The following is a 21,959-nucleotide window of genomic DNA, read 5'->3' as shown; positions in this document are numbered from 1 at the left end:
GTGTAATTTCCGGTGGAGCAAGAATACACCACTATTACAGAAGGGGCCGCAATTTGTCTCCGGTTCCTTGGTAGGCCCAAGGCCACCCAGCTGGCTACATGTGGAGGAGGGGGGGGGGAGAATGAAACCCAGTTCTCCAGATCAGAGGCCACTGCTCTGAACCACTGCACCAAGCTGGTGTAAAAGCAGATCCCGTTCATTGATTTTCTCACTTCATGTTGCTTTTGGCTCATGTCTTCTAATATGGTTATTTTCTAGCTAGGGAAGATGATGAGGAGGATGATAATGTCAGAGTAGTTCAGCAGTGGAATAGGCTGCCTAAGGAGGTGGTGAGCTCCCCCTCAATGGCAGTCTTCAAGCAAAGGTTGGATACACACTTTTCTCGGATGCTTTAGGATGCTTAGGGCTGATCCTGCGTTGAGCAGGGGGTTGGACTAGATGGCCTGTATGGCCCCTTCCACCTTTATGATTCTGTGATTCTGTCAGTGCAGTGACCCCTGTTGTTCATCATTATTCTCTCAAACCTCTCAGTGACTCAGACAGATACATCATCAGTGCAGAAATACCTGTCTGTTAGCCTGAAGGTGCAAATCCTAGTGCAGGGATGGGCAAACTGTGGCCCTCTAGCTGTCCATGGACTACAAGTCCCATGAGCCCCTGCCAGCATTCGCTGGCAGGGGCTCATGGGACTTGTAGTCTATGGACAGCTGGAGGGCCACAATTTGCCCACCCCTGTCCCAGTGGTTCTCAGGGTGAAAGCTGTTAACACTTTGGGTTAGCAGTGCTGCTTGAGGTAGGTCAGGCTGTCAGGAACAACGTGTAAATGTGTGACTGGGTAACTGTTTAAAGGGATATTATCCTGGCGGTGGAAAAGGCTGTCAAGTCACAGCTAACTTATGGTGACCCCCATAGATTTTCAAAGGCAAGAGACGTCCAGAGGTAGTTTGCTATCGCTTGCCTCTGGACTTCCAAGCACTAACTGGAGTCAACCCTGCTTAGATTCCAAGTTCTGCCCAGCCTGAATCATCCAGGTCAGAGCTATTCTCCTAGCTGGGAATTAATTGTTATGCTAAGGTAGCATGTTATTGCCTTCCCCTTGTAAGTTCCTTTTCTGAAGTTAAAGCACAAATGTGTGCAACCTACCAGAGAGCGGAAGCCTTTTTAAAACTTTCAACCAGTGCATTTGTAGTAAGAGTTCCTCCCATGTACAGACCAATTGCTCTGAGAAACCCTTAGTGAATAATGCATGATACACCTTCCTGGGAATACTTTGTATGTTAAATGTGCAGAACAACTTCACTTCTGAGCTTCACCGCGGATTCCATTTACAGCTGTCTAAGTGGATGGGAATTCCAGGGGACTTGACTTTGCAGATGAAAGTTTTCAAACTTGGCATGAAGCAGATGAAGAAGTGGGAGAAAGGAATATGAGGGCATTTCTGGACTGCTGTTCAAAATATTTTAGGAAAGAGTAATTGGCAGCCATTCATTAAATTTGGGGTGTTTGTGTGAATGAATACTCTTCTATGACACTGTTATCATTTAGTGGTCCCCAACCCCCAAGCCGGAGACCGGTACCGGTCCACGGATCAGTTGGTACCGGGCCACGGCTCCTCCTCGTCCTCCTCCCCGGCTGCTGCCTCAGGGGCTGCCCTGCTGCCGGCTCACCTTTGGTGCTCTCCAGTGGCCGCCATGCCTGGGGCTCCCCCTGGGCGTGGCATTGTGCAGCTGCTGCTGGCAGCGTCCCCCAGCGGGCAGCAGGAAGTCAGCGGGGTGCCAGCGGGAAAGCAAGTGGAGCAGGGGCTCAGGCAGCGGTGACGTCCCTCGGCAAAAGACTACCCCCTCCCAGGCCTTAGTAAAATTGTCAAGCGTTGACCGGTTGCCGGTGATAAAAAGGTTGGGGACCACAGATCTAGGTTAATCTGACCTCGGAGAATTCCAGTTTTGGAGGATGGAAAGACTTTGCCACTCCCACAACCTTCCAGCCAATCACTGAATCAAACTTGTTCTTTATTAATGCCCTCTTGTTTCTTGGTGTATGTGTGTCTGTGTCTGTGTTTCTTTAACTTTTACTTGAGATTCAGCCTATGAAGCTCTTCTTGTCACTTCACCCCCATCCAATGATAACTTATCAGTTGCTAAATTCCTCCCTCCTATAACCTGCAGGCTCAAAGTTGGCTGCACATGCTGGGGCCTTCCTAATGTTAGTGTGCCAGACCCAGGCTTCTAGGAATGTGCATGTAAATAACAGATAGGACTAACATTTCCCGTGCAAAGGAAAGAGGCATTTGTACTTAAGTGGATTGACTTTATTGACTGCAAAGAGATGGAGTCAAGATGAGAAGGGGGGAAAACGGTTTAATGGCACTTAACAGGAAGAGTACTTTATCAAACTCAAATAGGAATAAGCAGTAAAATGCTTTGGCAAATTCTGATAGGAGCTAGCAATAAAACACTTCCTGAAATCCAAGCCAAGCAAAAGTCTACGCAGTTCCTAGTTAGGTAATGGTGCGATCCTAAACAGCATTACACTCACCTAAGTCCCGTGACATCTTTTATGTAGAATATAACACCCACACCAACCCGTCTCTCTATGTCCTGCCTATAGACCTTATACCTAGGACTGACTGAATCCACTACATTTTCCCCATTCCACCATGTGTCTGAGGTATCTACTATATCTAAACAATGTTTGAGGCCAATGGTACGTTTAAGACCAGAATATGAAAGCCAGGAACTAAATTTTTCCTCCAGAATCACAGGACTATTTCCCAATGTAATTGATGCCATCATGCATCATGACTGCTGACTCCTCCCCAGCACTATGTATTGATCTATCTAGACCACTATACTATACTACTATCTAGACAGTGTTTGATGTCTGCAACCTTCACATCAGGCAGGCAAGTCACTGTGTAATCAAAACACCTGTCACAATCTCACCCTCTATATTCCTAATGACCAAATCATCCACTACTATAAGTCTACCTCCCCCCAGCCCTCCCCCCAGAGGTATCCTTGATATGAGGATAGTAGTCCGTTGCCCAAGAAGGAGGTCCCTTCTAAAGGATCAGATCCCTCCTCCACAATTGGATGCCCCCCTGACCTTAAGACTTGCATTCTCCACAACAGCAGAAGAGCTGTCAGCACAGGAGTGGGACTCTTCTGGTCAGTCCTTGAAGGTCCCTTCCCCAAACCTCTCTCTCTGCCTCATCTTCTCCAGGTTGGCAACTCTAGCCTCAAGGGACAAACCTGCTCCCTGAGAGCCATGAGCTCCATGCAGCGATCACACACACCATGATCTAAGAATCATATAAGCAGCATATAAGAATCAACCTTTGGGTTGTTAATCATGTATGCAGCACTCTTTGCGAAACACCGGCTAGCCCCCATTCCCCTGCTGGCTTTCTACCTTCATAACCGGTTAGCTGCTTAGGGGCATCTTAGTGATGTGGGGTCCCCAGGCCAAGAGCCCTTTGGCTCTCAGCATTCAGCTTGCACCTCATATGAGGAGGAGCCTTGAAGTTCAAAGGCCCTCCCAGCAGCAACAGTAGAGGGTAGGCCCTGCATTCAGCCCCAGGCAAACAGGTTTTGCTCAGTCAGTAACATGCCAGACAAAAGATCCAAACAGACCCAGACAAAACACCACGCTCCAGCAGGTGACAAGCACTCACTCACCGTCAAGCTCTGTGCTTTCACAAAGCAGCCACAGTTAATGCTCCCCAGTAGCTTATCAGTTCAGGGAAGGGAAGGGGGATTTTATCTTCTCTGTAGGTCTCTCCTGATCTCCTTCTCCCAGCCCAGCTGGCTCGGATCTCAAGAGCTCCAGAGTTATCACTCTTAATTCCTAGTGTCTCCGAGTTTTATGAACTGGGCCAATGTGTATTCTGAACCAGTTAATTATGAACTTCAGGGCCCCCATTAATGATAGATATCAATTGAACAGGCCTAGCTTTCCTCACATAGAGCTGCCTTATGCGAGGAAAGCTTTAAGAGGCCAAGGTCATCTGGGCTTCAGATAGACTCAGTAGGAGTCTCAATAGAAACAGGAAGAGGGAGGAATTTGTCTCCTTAGTTACTTCAGGTTGTGTGGATGTAAAGGTTGCTCAACATGTGAAAAACTCCCAGTGCTGACGGAGAAGGGGAGACATTTGGATCCTGGAATGATTCCATCCCTGAGAGAAAATGTTGCTGTCTCAACAATGCAGCAGCAAATTAATAATGTATGTTACCTACTATGGGGCCCAAGTGGAGTGCTGTTATGTCAGCCTGCCACACATTTCCTTCTTCCGATAGTCCGGGAGTCTTTGAATAAGAAGTATTTTAAGTGGCTTCCACATGAGTGTCCCCTCTGGTTATGCAAATGTATTTAAATTGAAAGACTGATCTACCTAAGGGATATGAAGAAAACCAGAGGGAGCATGATCCAAAATTCCTTAGGCATCCATTCTCCAGTTTATAGTCTGAAAAGTGTCTGATATTGGCGTTATTCATGTTGAGTCACTTTTGATAACAGAATGGATAGCACGCTCACAGTGTCCAGATTCAGTATGATGGAACTTTGGATGGTACATTTCTTCCAGATGTGGAGAGCTGTTCTGATGGAGCAGTAATATGAGGGCTCTCTCAGCCTCACCTCCCTCACTGGGTGTCTCTTGTGGGGAGAGGAAAGGGACTCCTTCGGGTAGAGTAAAGCTGCATATAAGAACCAACTCTTCTTCTTCAATATTATCAGGGCTCTCTCAGCCTCACCTCCCTCACAGGGTGTCTATTGGGGGGAGAGGAAAGGGAAGGTGACTGTAAGCCGCTTTGAGGCTTCTTTGGGTAGAGAAAAGCAGCATATAAGAATCAACTCTTCTTCTTAATCTCCCAAGGTTAAAGCTGAGCTCAATATGGCATGAAAAGCTGCACCTGGTGTATAAAATACAAGCGCAACTGGAAAGGCTGATGTTTTCCTCTGGTGCTGGGAAGTGTTGTCAAGTCACTGCCAACTTATGGCAGCCCCATAGGGTTCTCAAGGCAAGAGATGTACAGGAGTCCAGGAGCCCCTTAGAGCCCCTTAAGATTTTGGGGATATTTGTTTTCGAGAGTCAAAGCTCCTTTTGACTCTATAATGCTCTTGGGCTCAAATTTAGCTGCCTCTGCGTAGAACGCTTCTGTGGTGGCCTCCTCTCCAAGTACTAAGAGCAGACCCTGTGTAGCTCCTGAGATCTGACAAGATCTGGCTATGCTGGGTCATCCAGGTCAGGGTTTACAAGCCCTCTAGTCACCAAGCAATCTATCTACATGTTACCTGGGCAATGGAAATCATCTTTACCTAGTCTCATGCTTCCTGCCTGTTTTCCTGCATCAACATTCTTGTTTACTCCCTGTTCCAACCATGCACAAAAGAGAAACCATTCTCTTTTTATCCTGCTCTCCCCCTGGAATGAGGGAGGCATGCCCCTGCATTTTGGGGGAATCTCCACGGCATGGCATGCTCTTTTTAAGCATGACTCATTATGTTCCCAGAACGTTCTCCTTTGTGTTGAAGCAAAGAAAAACCTCCTTTGCTCTAATTCCAAGGAGGGAATGCATACTGGTTGTGGATGATGCGTCTGTGTGGAGTCAATCCAAGGGGATGGGTGGAGATAAACTTCATGTTTCTCTACTTTTAATGGGCTTTTTTATAGCAGTGTCCCTTCAACTGTAGCACAGTGGTGAAGAAGGAACGGAGGTTGCCAGGCTGCAGGAGGCCTAATATGGCTGGTGATCCCTGGCCCCAAGGAAGCTTGCTTGACCTCAACCAGGGCCAGAGCCTTCTCTGTCCTGGCCCCCACCTGGTGGAATGAGCTCCCGGAAGAGATCAGGGTCCTCACTGAACAAGAGCAGTTCTGCAGGGCCTGCAAAAGGGAGCTCTTCTGCCAGCCATTTGGTTGAGGTCGACCTGAACCAACGCTTTCCACTGGGCCCCCGAGCCTCCCTCCCATGAGACCCTCTGCATGAACCAACCAACCACGGATCCATCAGTATGCTTCAGTTGGGAATTGCTGTTATTACTGTCCTATTGTTCAACTGTGCTATTTGTTCTATTGTTTTTAATGTTATTAATATTACTTATGGCTACCAATTCTCTGTATTGTTCCATTCTCCTGTGTTTCATGTAAACCACCCTGAGCCTCAGGGGAGGGCAGTATATAAATGTAATAAATAAATAAAACACTCCAGCACCAATACAGTGGATGGACACAGGTGTGGGACTGTTGGCAGCATAGGACCCGCAGTAATGGCTATAAACTACATGCTGGACGGTACTGGCTAGATATCAGGGGGAAAACTTCACAATTAGAGTAGTTCAACAGTGGAATCAGCTGCCCAAGGAGGTGGTAAGATCCCCCTCACTGGTGCTCTTCAAGCAGCAGCTGGACAATGCTTGCCAGGAATGCTTTAGGCTGATCCTGCATTGAGCAGGGGGTTAGACTAGATGGCCTGTATGGCCCCTCCCAACTCTATGACAGCAGTGCGCAGAGTAGGGATTGAGAATGTAGATACCATCTCCACTAGCCTCCACCCCACTTGCGAATCTTTTGGCAGTGGGAGATGACTTTTCCAGCCTCTCTGTGGAAGTAGCCCATCTCCGCTAGCTCAGCAGTAACTTCAAAAATAGTGACTATGAACAGCTCCCTTCTATTTCAGCAACCTTGTCCTAGATTCTGCTCCTTGCTCTGCTGAACAGCTCCCCAGCCTCCCCAATGGATGGGGAAATCACAGCGACAGGACTGATGGAAATGGCCCATCTAGGCAAGCTGGGTAGTGGCCAGGCAGGAGGGCTAGGAGTGCCATTACTGCCTCTCCCACTCCATCCGTCTCTAGAGCACCTAAATGGGTCATGGTAGGTTAAGTTAGCAGAATTCCTTTAGTGACTGGTTTGCTGATGCTGATCTGAATTGAGCATGAAGGATAATCTACAATAGGTGACCTTCTGCCACAAGAGTCACAGCCAGGCTTCTTCTTGTCAGTCTGAATGTTGAAGTTTTGCAGTGATCACTTCTGAGGGTCTCTCTCCGCATAGTATGGCTGTATGTCCAACGTAACCAAGAAGTTTTTAAAATGATAAAACAATAAATACAATTGTCTTTCTTTGATTTCCCCATTCTGTGTGTGGAGGGGTAGAAAAACAGACGATTGGCAACTCTTCTTGTGACATATGCCTATTCATCTGCTTCTTGATAGACTAGGAAAGTCTTGGATCAGATGGCTTATGGGGGAAATTGCAGTCTTGTTGGGAATTCTAAGAACTGTTGTTTATCTATTGTAGGTTGTCTTCCCAGCAAGCGTTTGTTTCTGTGACTGCCCAGCTTTCTATTATGTGTAGTTCCATGGCAACGGGGTGCTCAGGGCAGTGTGCCCATAGGAAGACTCTTATTCAGGTGCTGGCCAGCCCCCCACCTTAGCTTCAGCTTTTGATTCTCATTGTGAGCCTTCATGCCTTTGTTGTGGTTATGTAGGCTCAGCCACACTGTGATGCTTTATTTTTCCCTACATGGTTATCATTTTTGCATGTAAAAAGTGCTGTATATATGCATGTGAAAATGGTGGTTTTTATTTTTCCGCAATTGTGTTTTGACAACTTCACAGTCTATACCAATTGTGCTCCCACCCGGCATTCACACAGGCATTACCTCCCTGTAGGGAACACTTTCTGAAAATTCAGAGAGCCCCAAGCACTGCCTACCTAGAAGATATAAAATGTCCATCTAGTCTAGCATTCTGCCAACTGGACAATTTGGAAAACTGATAGGCAGGGAATGTAGCATGGCCATGCTCTCTTGGTTGCTCTCAGCAACCAGAGCTCTGCTGACTCTAATAATAGAGGGCAGGATCCAATGGCTTGCTTCCACTAAGTTGTATCCAAGGATCCTTTTGTATCCAAGGACTCATTCCTCTATGAATACAAAACTTAGAGCTAGGCAGTCATTGAAAAGGTCATGGTCAAAAAGGAGCCATGGATCCAACTGAGAGATTCCATTTGGCTAATGATTTACTTCTCTTCTGTCAACTTGATCAAAATTCCTAACCCATGAAATATATTGGTGAGTAAAGTGAGGAGGGATGCATGATGAAATACTGGGTTACCATATCACATTTTCCAAAGCACATTGTTTTATCAATGTACACAGTAACAAGCTCATGTGGGAGAAAGGCATCCTCTCAAAATGCCTGCCAGGTTCAAAAGCTTTCATCACTGTGGAGTTCTCAGTGCTAACAGAAGAGATGGAGGCCATCTTCAACAAATAATTCTTCTAACCTTCTGCTATTGCTCTGTTTTCCAAGAACTTGCCCCTGAATTTAGGCTCCAGAATTGGCCACCGGGATCAATTCTCTTGCTAGGCATCATTATAATGGCCACCATGAAACCCACAGAAGGAATCAAAGTTCTCACCTGGCTAGAAGGCTTGGATGCCTTCTGGATATGATTTGTATTGGATCAAGGGTTTCAATCACTATTGTGAACAGAGAATATCCATGTTATGCAACAATCAGTATCTGAACAGCAATTGTGGCCTGCCCACTCCCTTCTGTGCCTGGTCTTACAGCCACCATTACAGACTTGATTAATTATTTCTCTGGTGAACTCTCCAGACTGTTTAATACTTTGCCTGCTTGATTTCCTAGCAAGGTGCCTGCCACCCTTTGACTAGGGATCCAGGGAAGCACCTCAGCAATCAGCAATCATAGGCTTCATTGCCTGAGTGGACAGCCATTGAAATTTAAATCCTGAGTATGCAATGGGGTTCTTTGATTTTGTGACCCACTGGCTGAATTTAAATTGGTCTCAGATTAAACCTGTTTCCATCCCAGCATGAGGGTTGTTAATGACCACCCTTCAACATGACATCTTAATATGCTCTTCCCACCACCAAGCAGACACTACATGTAACCAGCTTTCTGAGATGCTTGCATTGGTTTATTGCCTCCTGGAGGTTTTTTTTTTTTTACTCCAGTGCTTGATTTAGGAGGTTGCAGCGGTCAGCTGATCACAGGTCAGCTTGTCCTTGCATGCTTATTGGACGAATGGTGTACCAGTTGTTGGTTTTATTTTTGAGAACTGGGGAGTCTCCATCGGCCGGCTTCTCCGGCTCAACCAGGAAAAACAACCTTAGGCCCTTCTGCTTCCTTGGTGGTTCTCCATCTCCTGCTCCTCGGCGTGCTGCTGATGGAAGTGGCAAGGAGGGGCTAGAACTGTCTCCATGGTAGCCCCTCTGCTCTTGTCTGCCATAAATGTTTACCCCGCTTCCCAGAGGGAGAGAGAACAAGTGTAGAACTTTTGATCCATGGGAAGGTTTTCCAAGAGGAGGTAGCAGCACTACTTTGATCTGTAAGCAAAAGAGAGTCTTTCTACTAACAGGTAGCATTTCTTCCCCACATAAATGAGAATTTTTGACAATGTTTTAATGGAGCACACTTGCCCCGCAATTACTGTACCAAACAGCTTCCTTGGGACATCTCTATTGTCCATCGTGCAGTGTTATGTAACATCGGGGCCATCTGGCCCTCCTTCCTCCCCCCTCTAGCGTTAGGGTTGGGAATGAGATTTATTTTGCCATGTTCTTAATTTTGTTGAGATTGTAATGGAATTTTTGTGTCTTTTAATGGGGTTTTTAATTTGGTTTTATGGACTTGTGTAACCCGCCACAAGCCAGCTTCGGGAGTAGCAGGGAATAAATATTATAATAATAATTATAATCATCATCATCATCTCAGAGTCAAATCTCTCATTCCTAACCTTTTTTTCAAACGTTGCTGCCTTCCACCTGGCTTGCTAACTTCTCTCAGAAGTAGTGATATTATTTCAGTCAGGAATATGAGTCTACTAAAATTGGATTTTACTCTAATTTTGTTTGGTGCCAGTTTGGTGTAGTGGTTAGGAGTGCGGACTTCTAATATAGCATGCCAGGTTCGTTTCTGTGCTCCCCCACATGCAGCCAGCTGTTCTGATAAAGCTGTTCTGATCGGGCAGTGATATCAGCGCTCTCTCAGCCTCACCCACCCCACAGGGTGTCTGTTGTGGGGAGAGGAATGGGAAGGCGACTGTAAGCCGCTTTGAGACTCCTTCGGGTAGGGAAAAGCGGCATATAAGAACCAACTCTTCTTCTTCTTCTTCTACTTGTAGATCTCAGACTGGAGATGTACAATTTTAGAAAATTCGGAAGCTTTTTCTGTTTTGTTTTCATTGTGGAAAAAAACACACAGAATTTTGGGGGGAGGTAATGGAAATATACTTGCTGTCATATCAAACCTAAACAGATTTTAGTGATTTAACGACAACCTGTAAAATTGCAATATTTGACATATTTCTGGAAATCAAAAGTTATAAATGCCCTAGTTTTGTGTACTTGAGGGAAAATACTGCAAGCTGATGCAGTCCTTGCTACCTTCGTACATGCAGTTTTATTTTAGCTTTCTGGAAAGTAGGGGAGAAATTGACATTAAACAGAAAATACCAGCTTTTGTGGTAAATAACATACAATACACTGTCAATCTACATCAGTTAAACTCATGGCTTATACAGATTTGTATTGAATGAACAATAAATCACAAAATGGTGTAGTCATTAACAGCAGCGGACTCTAACCTGGAGAACGGGGTTTGATTCCCTGCTCCTCCACCAGCATCCTGGTGGGTGACCTTTGGCCGGTCACAGTTCTTTCAGAACTCACTCAGCCCCACCTACCTTACAAGATGCCTAGTTTGGGGAGAGGAATGGAGGACAATTGTAAGCCACTTTGAGACTCCTTATAGTACAGAAAATTGGGTTATAAAAACCAATTCTTCCACTTCTTCAATAATAATTTGTGTACAGAAATAATAGTTCCAGCTAGGTACTGTCTTCATGGTTTTGTGGCTACTGGTTAAACCAATTGTCAGTGAAACTTGCAAAGATTTATTCTGAGACTTTGAAGCAGCATCTGCTCCATCTCCTTACGATGTTTTATGAGAGCCTTATGAGAGCCAGCTTGGAGTAGTGGTTAAGAGTGGCAACCTCTAATCTGGAGAACTGGGTTTCATTCCCTACTCCTCCACATGCAGCCAGCTGGTCACTTAGACCAGTAACAGTTCTCTTGGGACTGTTCTCATATAATAGTTCTGTTAGAGCTCTCTCAGCCCCTCCTACCTCACAGGAGTGAAGAAGGGGAAAGGTGCTTTAGGACTCCTTCAGGTAGTGAAAAGTGGGTTAATCACCCTCTCTGTTCCTCAACTACAACACAATAATGTTCGTTGCCTGCTTTTCAGCTACCATGCCACTGTGTAGTGTTTTTTAAGGATTTGATGTCAAGCTATATAAAAACTCAAGACACAAATTTGTAATGGGACAAGCAAGTACTCCAATGCATGATTCTTGCAAGTAATAGTGACTGGCTCCGCCCACTGGAGGTGCCATTTTGTAACTGGCTCTGCCTTTGGGGAAAGTCTTTTTGCATCTGGCTCCAGCTGGGGGCATGCAAAGTTATTACTTAGATCTCTGTAAAGTCTTCCGCATCTGATCAAAGATGATGTCAGAAATAGCTGTGAATAGGTACAAGAGAATCTTTGTATGACCAAAGGCAGGGGTCCCCAAATTGTGTCCATGGGCACCCAGCAACACCTTTCCTGAGACTCTCCAACTATTTTTAGCAAGTGGAGGGCCAGGGAAGATGACTCTTGCCCTCTCCTGTGCCAATTACATTCTTTCCTCCAAATGGGTTGATTCTGAATTATTCTTAAATTCAGCAGTTTGTAGGTGGTCCATGTGTTTCAGCTGCCATTTTAACATTAGGCTTCCAGAGACTTCCAGTATGGTCTCCCCCCACCTCTGCTCACTAAAGCATTAAAGTGAAAAAGGTTTGCAGAGCTTTAGGCTTCCCATCGCAGTGTCTCTTGTGGTCTACATCTCATGTCAATTTAGTTCCATGCTGATTACTCCCTCTCTTTATTTTGTTAGCATGCGGTACTGAAATCCTTTATTTTTTGTACAGGGTACACTGCCCTTTGCCTCCTCTCTGATCCCGCTTTCAAGTCGATACCAACAGGGAACTAAACCTTGTGCAATTCCTTTTAAACTTTCCCCTTGTCATTTTATTATTATTTAATTCAGTGATTCAAGACTAGTGGTAGTCTCATATCATTAGACTCATGCCACTTGTAAAAAAATAAGAATTTAAGACAAGGGCAAAAGTGATCAATCAAGCTTGTACATTGATGAAGAGGGGAAGATGGTGGAAGGTGCAGAGTGGACAGAATGACCTCGATGTGGCTGGGGGAGAGACCTTCAAGGGACGGCATATGGGTGGGAGGGACTCTGAGAATCGGTATGCTTTGAATTACCTTTGGCTTGGAAGCTGAAGGGAAAACTGGTACAAAAGCACTCTCAGAAAATATAGAAAAACAGCCCCTAGAAAAGCAAACTGCGCACTGAAAGGAGGAAAATCAGTGCAGAATAAAAAAGAAAGTCTGACAGACATGCATGGTGAAAGCAAAGAAAAACATCTGTGTATAATAGGCCCTTGACTGGGGGGGGGGCTTCTAATTACTTAATCATATAACTGTCTTCAGCTGCAGTAGAAGATATCAGAAACATCAACACATGGGATTGGAATATGAACAAAAATGAACAAAAATGTGTTTCTTACATATAGCGCACCTTAGTAGTCCATAGTGATCAGATGCTTCTTAGAGTGCATCTCTGAATTCATAGATACCTATGGGTTCCTATCAGCAGACTGATAGGCTAGGCAATCTCCATAGCTCCTGTAGCCAAGAGGCTGCTAAACTTCATTAGGAGCAAGCATTGTCATCTGTTGGATGAACGGCAGTAACGGGATCAGAGGATGGAAGGCACATTGTGTTAGTAATGATTACTTTTCTTGACCCCTCTTCCCTTTGAGTTATTTGCCATACTGCTTTCAAAGCCAAGAACACCTTCCTCTCAGCTTTTTACAAAAAAGAAAATCCTCTTACATCTCCTACCAGTTTCACACCCACCTTCTGTACAATCACAGATTCCTTTCCTGTGTGCTGGTTGGCAACAGACCTTCCCTGTGTCCCTTTCTTTTCATTCTTCTTTGTCTGCTTTCCCCTTGTCCTATGCATATCTCTTCGATTCCACCCCCACACACACACACACACATACAAGTCATTCAGGCAGGGGTTCACAAGGCAGACCTAAGCAAAGCATTGCACACTGACTTCAGGGGACTTTGAGGGGTGGAGCTCAGGACTTCATTGCAAATCACTTCCCAATGGTACTCCACTTGGCATACTGGTGGCATTAAAGCAATGCTCGTTTTTTCCCTTGGTAGTAATGTGGTAAAATACTTCTTGTAACTTTTTGTATCATACAAAATTCTGAATAATGCCAATACTAGGCAGGGTGAAGTGTATTCTGCAGCATCCATTACCCCAGCCTACTCCTGTTATTGAAATATGTGATACAGCAATGCCTACAACAACCAGTACTACTGCTGCTTTGGGCTATCCTAGTGGCATAAGCAACCTAATTAGTCCCTTGGTGCAGCCATATTTTTAGGGCCTCAGAGAAGTTATGAGTTGAAAGTTGTACCCATGGCAAGGGAACTAAGAGTGTACCTCTTTGTTTACGCTGCACAGCTGCTTGCAGTGGAAGAATAGCTTGGGCCAGTCCTGACCTTTCATACAAACACTAGATTTGCTCTGAGTTTCTCCCCAAATTATTTCCCAATAATATTATAAGCACTTTAGTGCCCAGTCAGAAAGAAATAGGAAACATACAGCAATGCATCTTGGGCAGGGAATGCTTGTGTGCTATGCAGCTGAACAAAGCTGAAGAAAAAGGATATGTGGGGAACAGACACTGAGAAATGGTGTGAGGTTGGTTGTATCTGTACTTACAGTCGCCTTGTCTTTTTTCAAGTAAATTAGGAGTCGCCCTCTCTCTTTGTCCCTTTCCTGGTCTGGGAACTTCTCGGGATTTGTTTTCTTAGTAGTTTTGTGGGAAGTATTATTTCCCATCATGCAACTTCGCATGAGTAGTCCCTCCTCCTTGTGAAGCAGTGATCGTAATGCTGTGCTACCAGCCCCTCCTAACCCTCCTGAGCTTGGTGAACTAACACAAGGGGCTATTGTGATGTCATCCAATATCATAGGGCAATCGTACAACGTTTTGCTTATGTTATTTAACCCTGACAGCTAGTATGGCAGGAATTTTCTCCCAGGCATCCTTGCCTGTCATTGAACAGCCATCACTAGGATTCCCAGGCATTTTAAAAGGTCAGTGTTAACCCGTCGGTATGGGTTCCAGTTATTTTCCCCAAAAACTGTAATCAACAGCACATTTTACTAAGGCCTTCTTTGGACCATACAAGATTGTACACTGACATGAAGTGGTGACCATTCTTTTTGAGGCATACAGGTACACTCATACATGTGCACACTGTTTTTGAATCTTTCATCTGGCTGACTTCTTTTATTGTTTCTACACCGTTTATAAGAAACAGATTCCACTGCATTCTTCTTCCCTAGAATTGCAGTGCAGAGATGGCTGGAAAGTGTGTTTATCATCTCTCTGACAAATGGAATTTTGAAAGGTGCATGCAGAGGAAAGAGACAATTAGCATATTTATACGGCTGAGTGTGTTTGGGGTGGGGGGACTCCTCCAACCAGAGATGATGAATGCTAGAGGTAGCTTTTATCTAATTTACATTGTTTTGGGGCTCCTAATGAATCATAAGCTCTCTTCCTCCCTCTTTTATCTGTCCCTTTCTTGATGGACATGCAAGGTTGTTAGGAGAGAAAATTTGAGAGCAGGTTGATGGCGCATCTCATAAGACTGACACAGGGATGCTACTTTCCCCTGTGGAATGCCCCCCTTGCTCATTTCTGTAATTGAATTGAGTGGCTCTGGCATCTTCTTTGTTCTTTAATTATGAGCATTTGTGGTACCTAATTTTGCATTGCTTTCTTGGTGCTGTTCAGTGATTCACATCCAGTGCAGCAACAGTTCTGTCTCCTTCATTTTGGCTTCACGGTGCTTTGTATAACCACGCTCATATTTTCAGATGATGATGCCAGACATGTAACAGTACAATGTTGAAAGGTGAATCTGATAAACTAGTTTTGTGGGAGCAGTGGGGTAGTAAAGAGCAAGGTGAGTGACGGTTTTGTACTACGTTGCTTAAAATAGGCTTTATAGAACATAGGCAAATAAAATCTTAATCCATGCTTTTGGACTTTAGTCTGCTGACCTGGGTCTGATTTGGTGAGAGCAGAACTGTTCCAGATAAAAGGCAACTTTTCCTTTTCCTGCTACACCCCCCCCCCCTTCTGCTTCTGTGGTCATTTGATCCCTGGGAACATCATGAAGTAGCAACAGCAGCAGTAGGGGGATCAGCCAAAATGCCTTCTCCTGCAAGCAGAGCAGATGTGTAGGATCTAAGCCACTGACACTAGAAGCACAGGGGGATGCAAGAGTTAGCATGAAATATTGGGTGGGAGGAGCTTCCAGTACCTCTTGGTACTTCTGTGATTCATCTCTGAGCATCTGTTTGTTTGTAAACAATCCTCTTGCTTTTTAAGGCAATGAATTAACAAATGAGAATGATGTTGCTTTCACTAAGTGCCCTTTTGGAACGCTCAGTCTTAACTGCATTGTCTGTTTCAAAAAATGCATTTCAGTGACTCAGTGGAGCTGCGACTGTTCTGATTTACTATTTATGCAGCAACTTAGATTAACTATTTACTGTGTAGCTTGAAACTTGCATTCGGCCCTCCACCACTCTTGTAAGATGTACCAGCCACCCCATTTAGCCATGAGCTGGCCCTGAAGGGAGGTATGCTGCAACTCCTGGCCACCAAAACTGAAGGGTAGCTAGTGGGGTTGCCAGCTCTGGATTGGGAAATACCTGGAGATTTGGGGGTGGAGCCTGGGGAGGGCAGGGTTTGAGGAAGGGAAGGAGTTAAGCAGAGTAAAAAGCTAGAGAGCCCACCCTCCAAAGCATCCATTTTCTCCAGCAGAACTGATCTTGGTTTTCTGGAGATCAATTGTGACAGTGGGAGATCTCCAGGTGCCACCTGGTGGTTGGTAACTAGCAGCTAGGGAGGCGGGGGAAGCTGGTATGGCCCTTTTGTACAGGGGCCTGTGCACTCATTGGATCCTAAAAAGCAATTGTGTGTCAGGGGTGGTAACTAGAATGCACAAATAGTTCCCTTAGGCTTCTGTTAACTAGGGTGGGCAGCAATGGAGGAGCAACATATGATGAAGGAAGTGTCCTTACACTGGAAGAATTTGCTCCAACTCAAGGGTAAGAATGTGCCATGTTTGGTTTCAACAGAAAGCCACTGTGGGTAGATGAGTGAAGGGGTTTGTTTGGCCTTAGCATCTGCTATGTAACAACTAGACAGGTCCTTATACAGGTACCTGCCTGAATCTGAGAAGTTGGTATTCAGTGGCCTGGTACACACACAGATATCTACCATTACACCACCGTGCAATCAGTGACCCCAGTAAAAATATATGGACCAACACCTTTGAAAAGCACTGGAATATTTGTGTTGTTTCACACCTGTGATGGCCCCTTTTCCAGTTACAATTTTTTCCCTACTGGATGTTGCAGTTATCCAATGATAGACATATTTATGTAATCAAGGCTGGTCCATAACCTACTGGGGGTAGAGTACCCCCAATAGCCCTAATGTGTCCCCTTTCCATTGTCAGACCTTAGGAAGCCCAGTTAGAGCCTGATTTCCTTTCTCCTGCCTTGACAAAGAGATCACAGAATGATTCCAGGTCTACCTGTATATACACATGGGATGTCACTTAACTGATACAAAGTATGTGTGCAGGAAGGGATTCCATATAGGGCAGCAATCAAAGAGGGTTGTGATAGATGCTTCCCCTTCAACTAGAGCTGGCAGCTCTGGGTTGGGAAATACCTGGAGACTTTGGGGGTGAAACCAGGAGTAGTCAGGATTTGGAGTAAGACGGGATCCCAGTGGAGTCCACCCAATAAAAAAGCCATTTTCTCCAAGGGAACTGATCTTTTTAGTCTGGAGATGAGCCATAATTCTAGGGAATCTCCAGGTCCCTCCTGGGGACTGGCATCCCTACAGCAGTCCTCCAGGACAATCACCTGTTGGAACCTTTCCTCTCTAGGTTGAAAGTCTGTCCCTTCTTGCAATTTCCCTCTTTAGTCTCGAGAGGACCTGTAGTTCCAGGGGACCTGGAGGCTGGCATCTCTACCTTCAAAGGTGCTGCTTTTCTCACCTGAAGTCTTATTTATTTTATTTATTCATATTTGTACTTGTTGACCACCACTCCCGGGTCTAGCTGGTGCGTGGTGGTTTACATAAAAATCTAAAACCCCCACATAAAAACAATACACAACAATCCAAGATGGCAGCAGAAATCTGATCTGCAGGACATCCCCACTCCCACCCACCCCCAACCCCCAATCACATAGCCGACAGCCTTCCAGGGGGCGATTTCAAGCAATATCTGGCTGAACAGGCCTTACCAGGCCTGCATAGAGAGGGAGCCACTCTTCCTAGCCCAGCCTCAACCAAATGTCTGGCAGACTAGCTCTGTTTTGCAGGTCCTGCGTAACGTCAACAGCTCTGTCAGGGCCCTCAGCTCTTCCAGGAGCTCGTTCCACCAGGTTGGGGCCAGCACCCAAAAGGCCCTGGCCCTGCTCGAGGCCAGGTGTACCTCCTGGAGGCTGGGGACAGCCAGCAAATTCCTACTTGCAAAGTGAAAAGCCCTACGAGGGGCATAAGGAGACAAGCAGTCCTCAGATAACTGGGGCTCAGGCCACGGATAGCCTTAAAGGTAAGAACCAAAACCTTGAACCTGATCCAGAAGCTGATCAGCAACCAATGCAGCTGCCTCAGCATAGGCTTGACGTAAGACCTCCAGGATGACTTCATGAGTACCCTAGCAGCTGCATTTTGCACCAGCTGCAATTTCCTGGTCAGAGACAAGGGAAGGCCTGCGTAGAGCGAGTTACAGAAGTCTAATCTGGACGTGACCATCGCATGGATCACTATCTTCTCACCTCTGTGTTTTTTTTCTCAATTGGGCTCTGAGATTGGATATAACCGGCTTCTAGGAGAAAATCAGCTATGGGGAAGGAGTTTTGGAGGGGAGAATGCTCAGGGAAAGATTCAGCGTTCTCTGCCTACCTGCTGCTTTCCCCTTTAAAGTCGTCTCTATCCAGATGGCCTGCGTACAAATACATCGTTTAGGTCATGCCACTGTGTTCTCTAGTTCGCCCTTGAATGTATTAATCGAAAGATGATCCCTCGACATAGATGTTTATGCCAGATCACTGAGACCGCAATTAGATAATCAGGTCAGGCCTAATAGGTGTGCATTCATAATCTGTGTTTTGTCTGGATGGATGAAAAGAGTCACTTGCGTGCAGAGATCATCTCTCTCGTTTGTTTGTTGTACAGGAAATTGTGGTGGGAAGCTTTACCTGCGCCCCAGTTGCATGGCTAAAAATGGAAGTCCCTTTGTTCCGTGTGCGAAAATAGTGAGCCTTTGCTTGCAGCTTTTAGCTTAGCTCGGTGGCTCCAATGCTTTAATTTATTAGTTGTAGGGCCCAGCGGTTAAAAATGAAATCTAGGGCTTTCAGTGGTTAAAGTAAAAATATCAAGCAAAGGGAAACAATAAATGTGCCAAGACTTGTGGGTTTCATTTTTTTTAATGTATTGTTGGCAGAAATACGTAGCCTGTTTACAGAATATGAGACTTCCCAAAGATATTCTATTTATATTTATTGATCAAATGGGCTTCTGGAACTAGTTTTACATGACAACTGGTTAACCTTTTTTTAAGTTGTAATTCTAATTTTAATTGCTGTTTAGTTATTTATGGATTGTATTGAATGTGTGATGATTGTCATCTGCACAAAAGACCTGAAAGGTTAATTTACTTTAAAAAAAAAACTATTTTCGTGGGATATGCACATTTTTTCCATCATGGCCTTGAATCTAGGTCAACCTTAGAGTAGTTTCTCCATAGCTACCTCCAACTCTGAGCCTTCTTCAGAAAGTGTGCTTTGGAGAAGGCTCTGCATGATGCACTGAACAAAGTGAGAGACTTTGTGATAGAACTTTGGAAGTTTGCCTATTAGTACTCAGCTGGTGCCCCATCTTCCCCCTTCCCATGTTCTTATCCTCCAGGAATATGAGAGTTCCTCTAAGATGGAACAGTTTATGACTCGCTTTCTGCTACGAGAGACAATGAACCAACTGCAATCTCTGCACGTTTCGCTGGAATGCGCTGCAGACACCATTGAAGAACAAGCTGGTCGAGAAAGGTAATGTACAGGTTGGGTTGAAGAAAAGCTGCAAAAGAAGCCAAAGTTATAGGTGATGCAACCTTGGGGAAGCATCCTTCTGCCCAGAGCATCCCCAGTATTACCCAATCCCAGGCGGATTTGTCTCGCCATACCAGCTGTGGGCCTCTGGCAACCATAAATTAAGGTATACTCGTTTATCTGGGGAGTCGAGTGTATTCAGTTTCCAAAGTTAAGTTCACATTGGTCTTTGTTCTCTGCTGTCCCCTTTACCTAGCTAGAGAGCTGATGAGGAAAAGACAGCAGTGGCATGAGCTATGCTGCTTCCAGTGTTGCATTTCTGTTGATGCAGGCACTTCCATTTAGACAAGGGCTGACTGAAAAAAACATGGTTCTTGTGCAAACGGAAGTCCCAGTGGAAGTATATTCCTCAGCACAGGCTGTCTAGCATGCCTGGAGTACAGTCATAGGATCCAAGCCATAGTGTTTAGATGCACTGGCTTGGATCCAGCCAAGTTTTTAACACAATCTCAGTCTTACCTTCCCCCCCCTCCTTGTTACACCTCCCAACCCTTATGGTTTTGATCCCATTGTAGCCTTTTTGCTCTTCAAAGGGGACCTCCTCCTCCTCTTTTCACCACTACAAAAGTTGGTTGGTTACAGTAGACATATCATGTTATTTGTGTGCTTTCTAGGACTGAAGTGTCTGTTGTTGGCCCACGTGCTGTGAAAAGATGTGGTCGTAGAGCCCAGAAGAACATCTGCTTGTCTCCTACAGATCCTTATTCAGGGATGCTGACCACAGGTATTGGCAGGTCCCCAATCATATCATCTGTGTTTGTAGCACTGAGAACCTGCAAGGCTCCTCTGATGGTGGGTCATGGAAATAGCTGGTTGGAATAAGCAATAGCAATGTCTTGTGCATCGTGCAACAGGAGGCTAGTTCCCATGTGCATAGGCATCACTGGACTTCTCGTCCTTGAGGACATGTTGACACAGAGTGGAGGTCTTCAATCATGCCTTTGGTAGCCCCGGAGTGAAGTTGGTGGCCAGCTTCCTTTTAGTTACATTTGCTGTCAACGTGATCCACGTATTGTTTCCTTTAAGCAGCTTTGAGTCTGGTTGCTCAGGAGAAAAGCAGGGGATAATATATTTATAAATATTCAGATACATTCATTAACTGATAGAGAGTTCTGTGTATAAATTTTAATCCGAAGAAGGCTGAATCACTCGAGCAAGTCTGCCACAGAGACCAAGTGATGAGGCTCCATACGTGAGCCTGCCCAGTGTCAGTCCCTAAGAGCACAGTTGCTTTCTTGCTCATGAGTTGCAGCAGATCAGGGCCTAGCAGAAATCCTCAGGTTGGCTCCAGCACATCTTCACAACAGCATCTAGTAGGGGAAAAAAGACATGTACAGTGTTCTCTCTGATCTTCTTGTTTGCTGCTTGCAGGGTAGTAATGCCCTTCACTAAGTTTTATCTAGTAAGTCTCTGCTTTGGTTATAAATGGAAGTCCTGGGAAAAACCCAAAGCAGCATTTCAGGTTTGCAAGGAGACACAGGCTCAAGGATCTCCCATTTGACAGATTTGTCAAAGGAGCAATTTAGGTGTCTGTGAATGAAAATGTAACATCTGAAGTGGGTGTGGCTGCTTTCCCAGCAGAGTTCCTGTCTTGCGAGAAAAGAGCAAACTGCGGTTCTATAACAGAATATTTCAGGATCATACTTTATAAAGGGCGGACTGTAAGTTATAGGACATTTTAACAGTCTGCAACACGTCTTGTCGCTTCATGTTTTCTACTAACATTATACCCCTTACCTCCATTATATCCACACCCTGTATCCTGCCTAATACACTCCTCTCATTTCAGATTTTAGTAATCCCACCCCTAGCACATTGCTAATTAGGAGTGTTCCCATACTGATTATATCCACCTGCTCCATGCTTAACAGATGTCTCTCTCTGTGTACTGTTATCGATTTATAATGTGCAATCCACTTTTAGTCTCAGTGAAAAAGGTGAGCTATAAATAACTATTAAATATTTGCAGGCACAAGGCAAATGGTGTAAGCATTGCCTGCCTTTGTGCAGCAGGGTGAGAATGAATAAAAAGTGAATGCGTCTTTCTAATTGGCACTAGAAGGGCAATAGTGCAGGCTTGCCATCCCATTGGCCTGCCTGTTGGCCCTTCCAAAGTCATCCTTATATCCCAAACTGCGGACGTGAGCTGCCTTGAGTGTGATTTCAGCTCAACCCTCTCTGCCCATGTTACCCGCAGGTGTTTGCGTGGAAGCTGACAGCCAGTGGACCACTGAGATGAATCGGCTACAGCAGCTTATTGGGAAGCTGGAATGTCAGGTGAGCCAGCCTGCCCAATCAGTGCGAGGCAAAATGTAGGTTCTTCCTGATCTTGATGCATTTCCCCTGTCATCACCCACATTCTGATTCCCAATTTGAGCCTTGGGCCAAAATACAACTGACTTGATCCCTGTTCTAGTTAGTTGAATGTTATACCTGAACTTTTCATGCTTTTATGGATAAAAACCTTAAGATGGGACTAGGGATGCATGAATATGGTATGTATTTCTTTGTTTACCCCCCCCCCCATATGATCCAGGATATTTGTGTTGCCAAATGGCTTTGATAGTTTTTTTTCATTTTCTTCAC

General features: G+C 45.2%; 1 protein-coding gene and 1 long non-coding RNA gene across 2 annotated transcripts in view; one reads left to right on the top strand and one right to left on the bottom strand.

Annotated features, from left to right (window-relative positions):
* Nucleotides 1-21,959, top strand: part of NECAB3 (N-terminal EF-hand calcium binding protein 3) — a 94,317-nt gene that overhangs the window by 58,406 nt on the left and 13,952 nt on the right. The window contains exons 6-8 of the mRNA XM_077335286.1: nt 19,177-19,313; nt 19,988-20,097; nt 21,571-21,650. Of these exons, the coding sequence (XP_077191401.1) occupies nt 19,177-19,313; nt 19,988-20,097; nt 21,571-21,650 (327 nt within the window). The remainder of the gene's footprint in view (nt 1-19,176; nt 19,314-19,987; nt 20,098-21,570; nt 21,651-21,959) is intronic.
* Nucleotides 8,925-14,077, bottom strand: LOC143836859 (uncharacterized). The gene is made up of 2 exons (XR_013230789.1): nt 13,887-14,077; nt 8,925-9,355 (listed from the first exon to the last, which is right to left on the bottom strand). It is a non-coding gene; the product is annotated as an uncharacterized LOC143836859 (long non-coding RNA).

Source organism: Paroedura picta, chromosome 4 (assembly GCF_049243985.1).
Source record: "Paroedura picta isolate Pp20150507F chromosome 4, Ppicta_v3.0, whole genome shotgun sequence".
NCBI classification, from domain to species: Eukaryota; Metazoa; Chordata; class Lepidosauria; order Squamata; family Gekkonidae; genus Paroedura; species Paroedura picta.
Note: the sequence above shows the minus strand (reverse complement) of the source record. Positions and strands in the feature narration are given on the sequence as shown.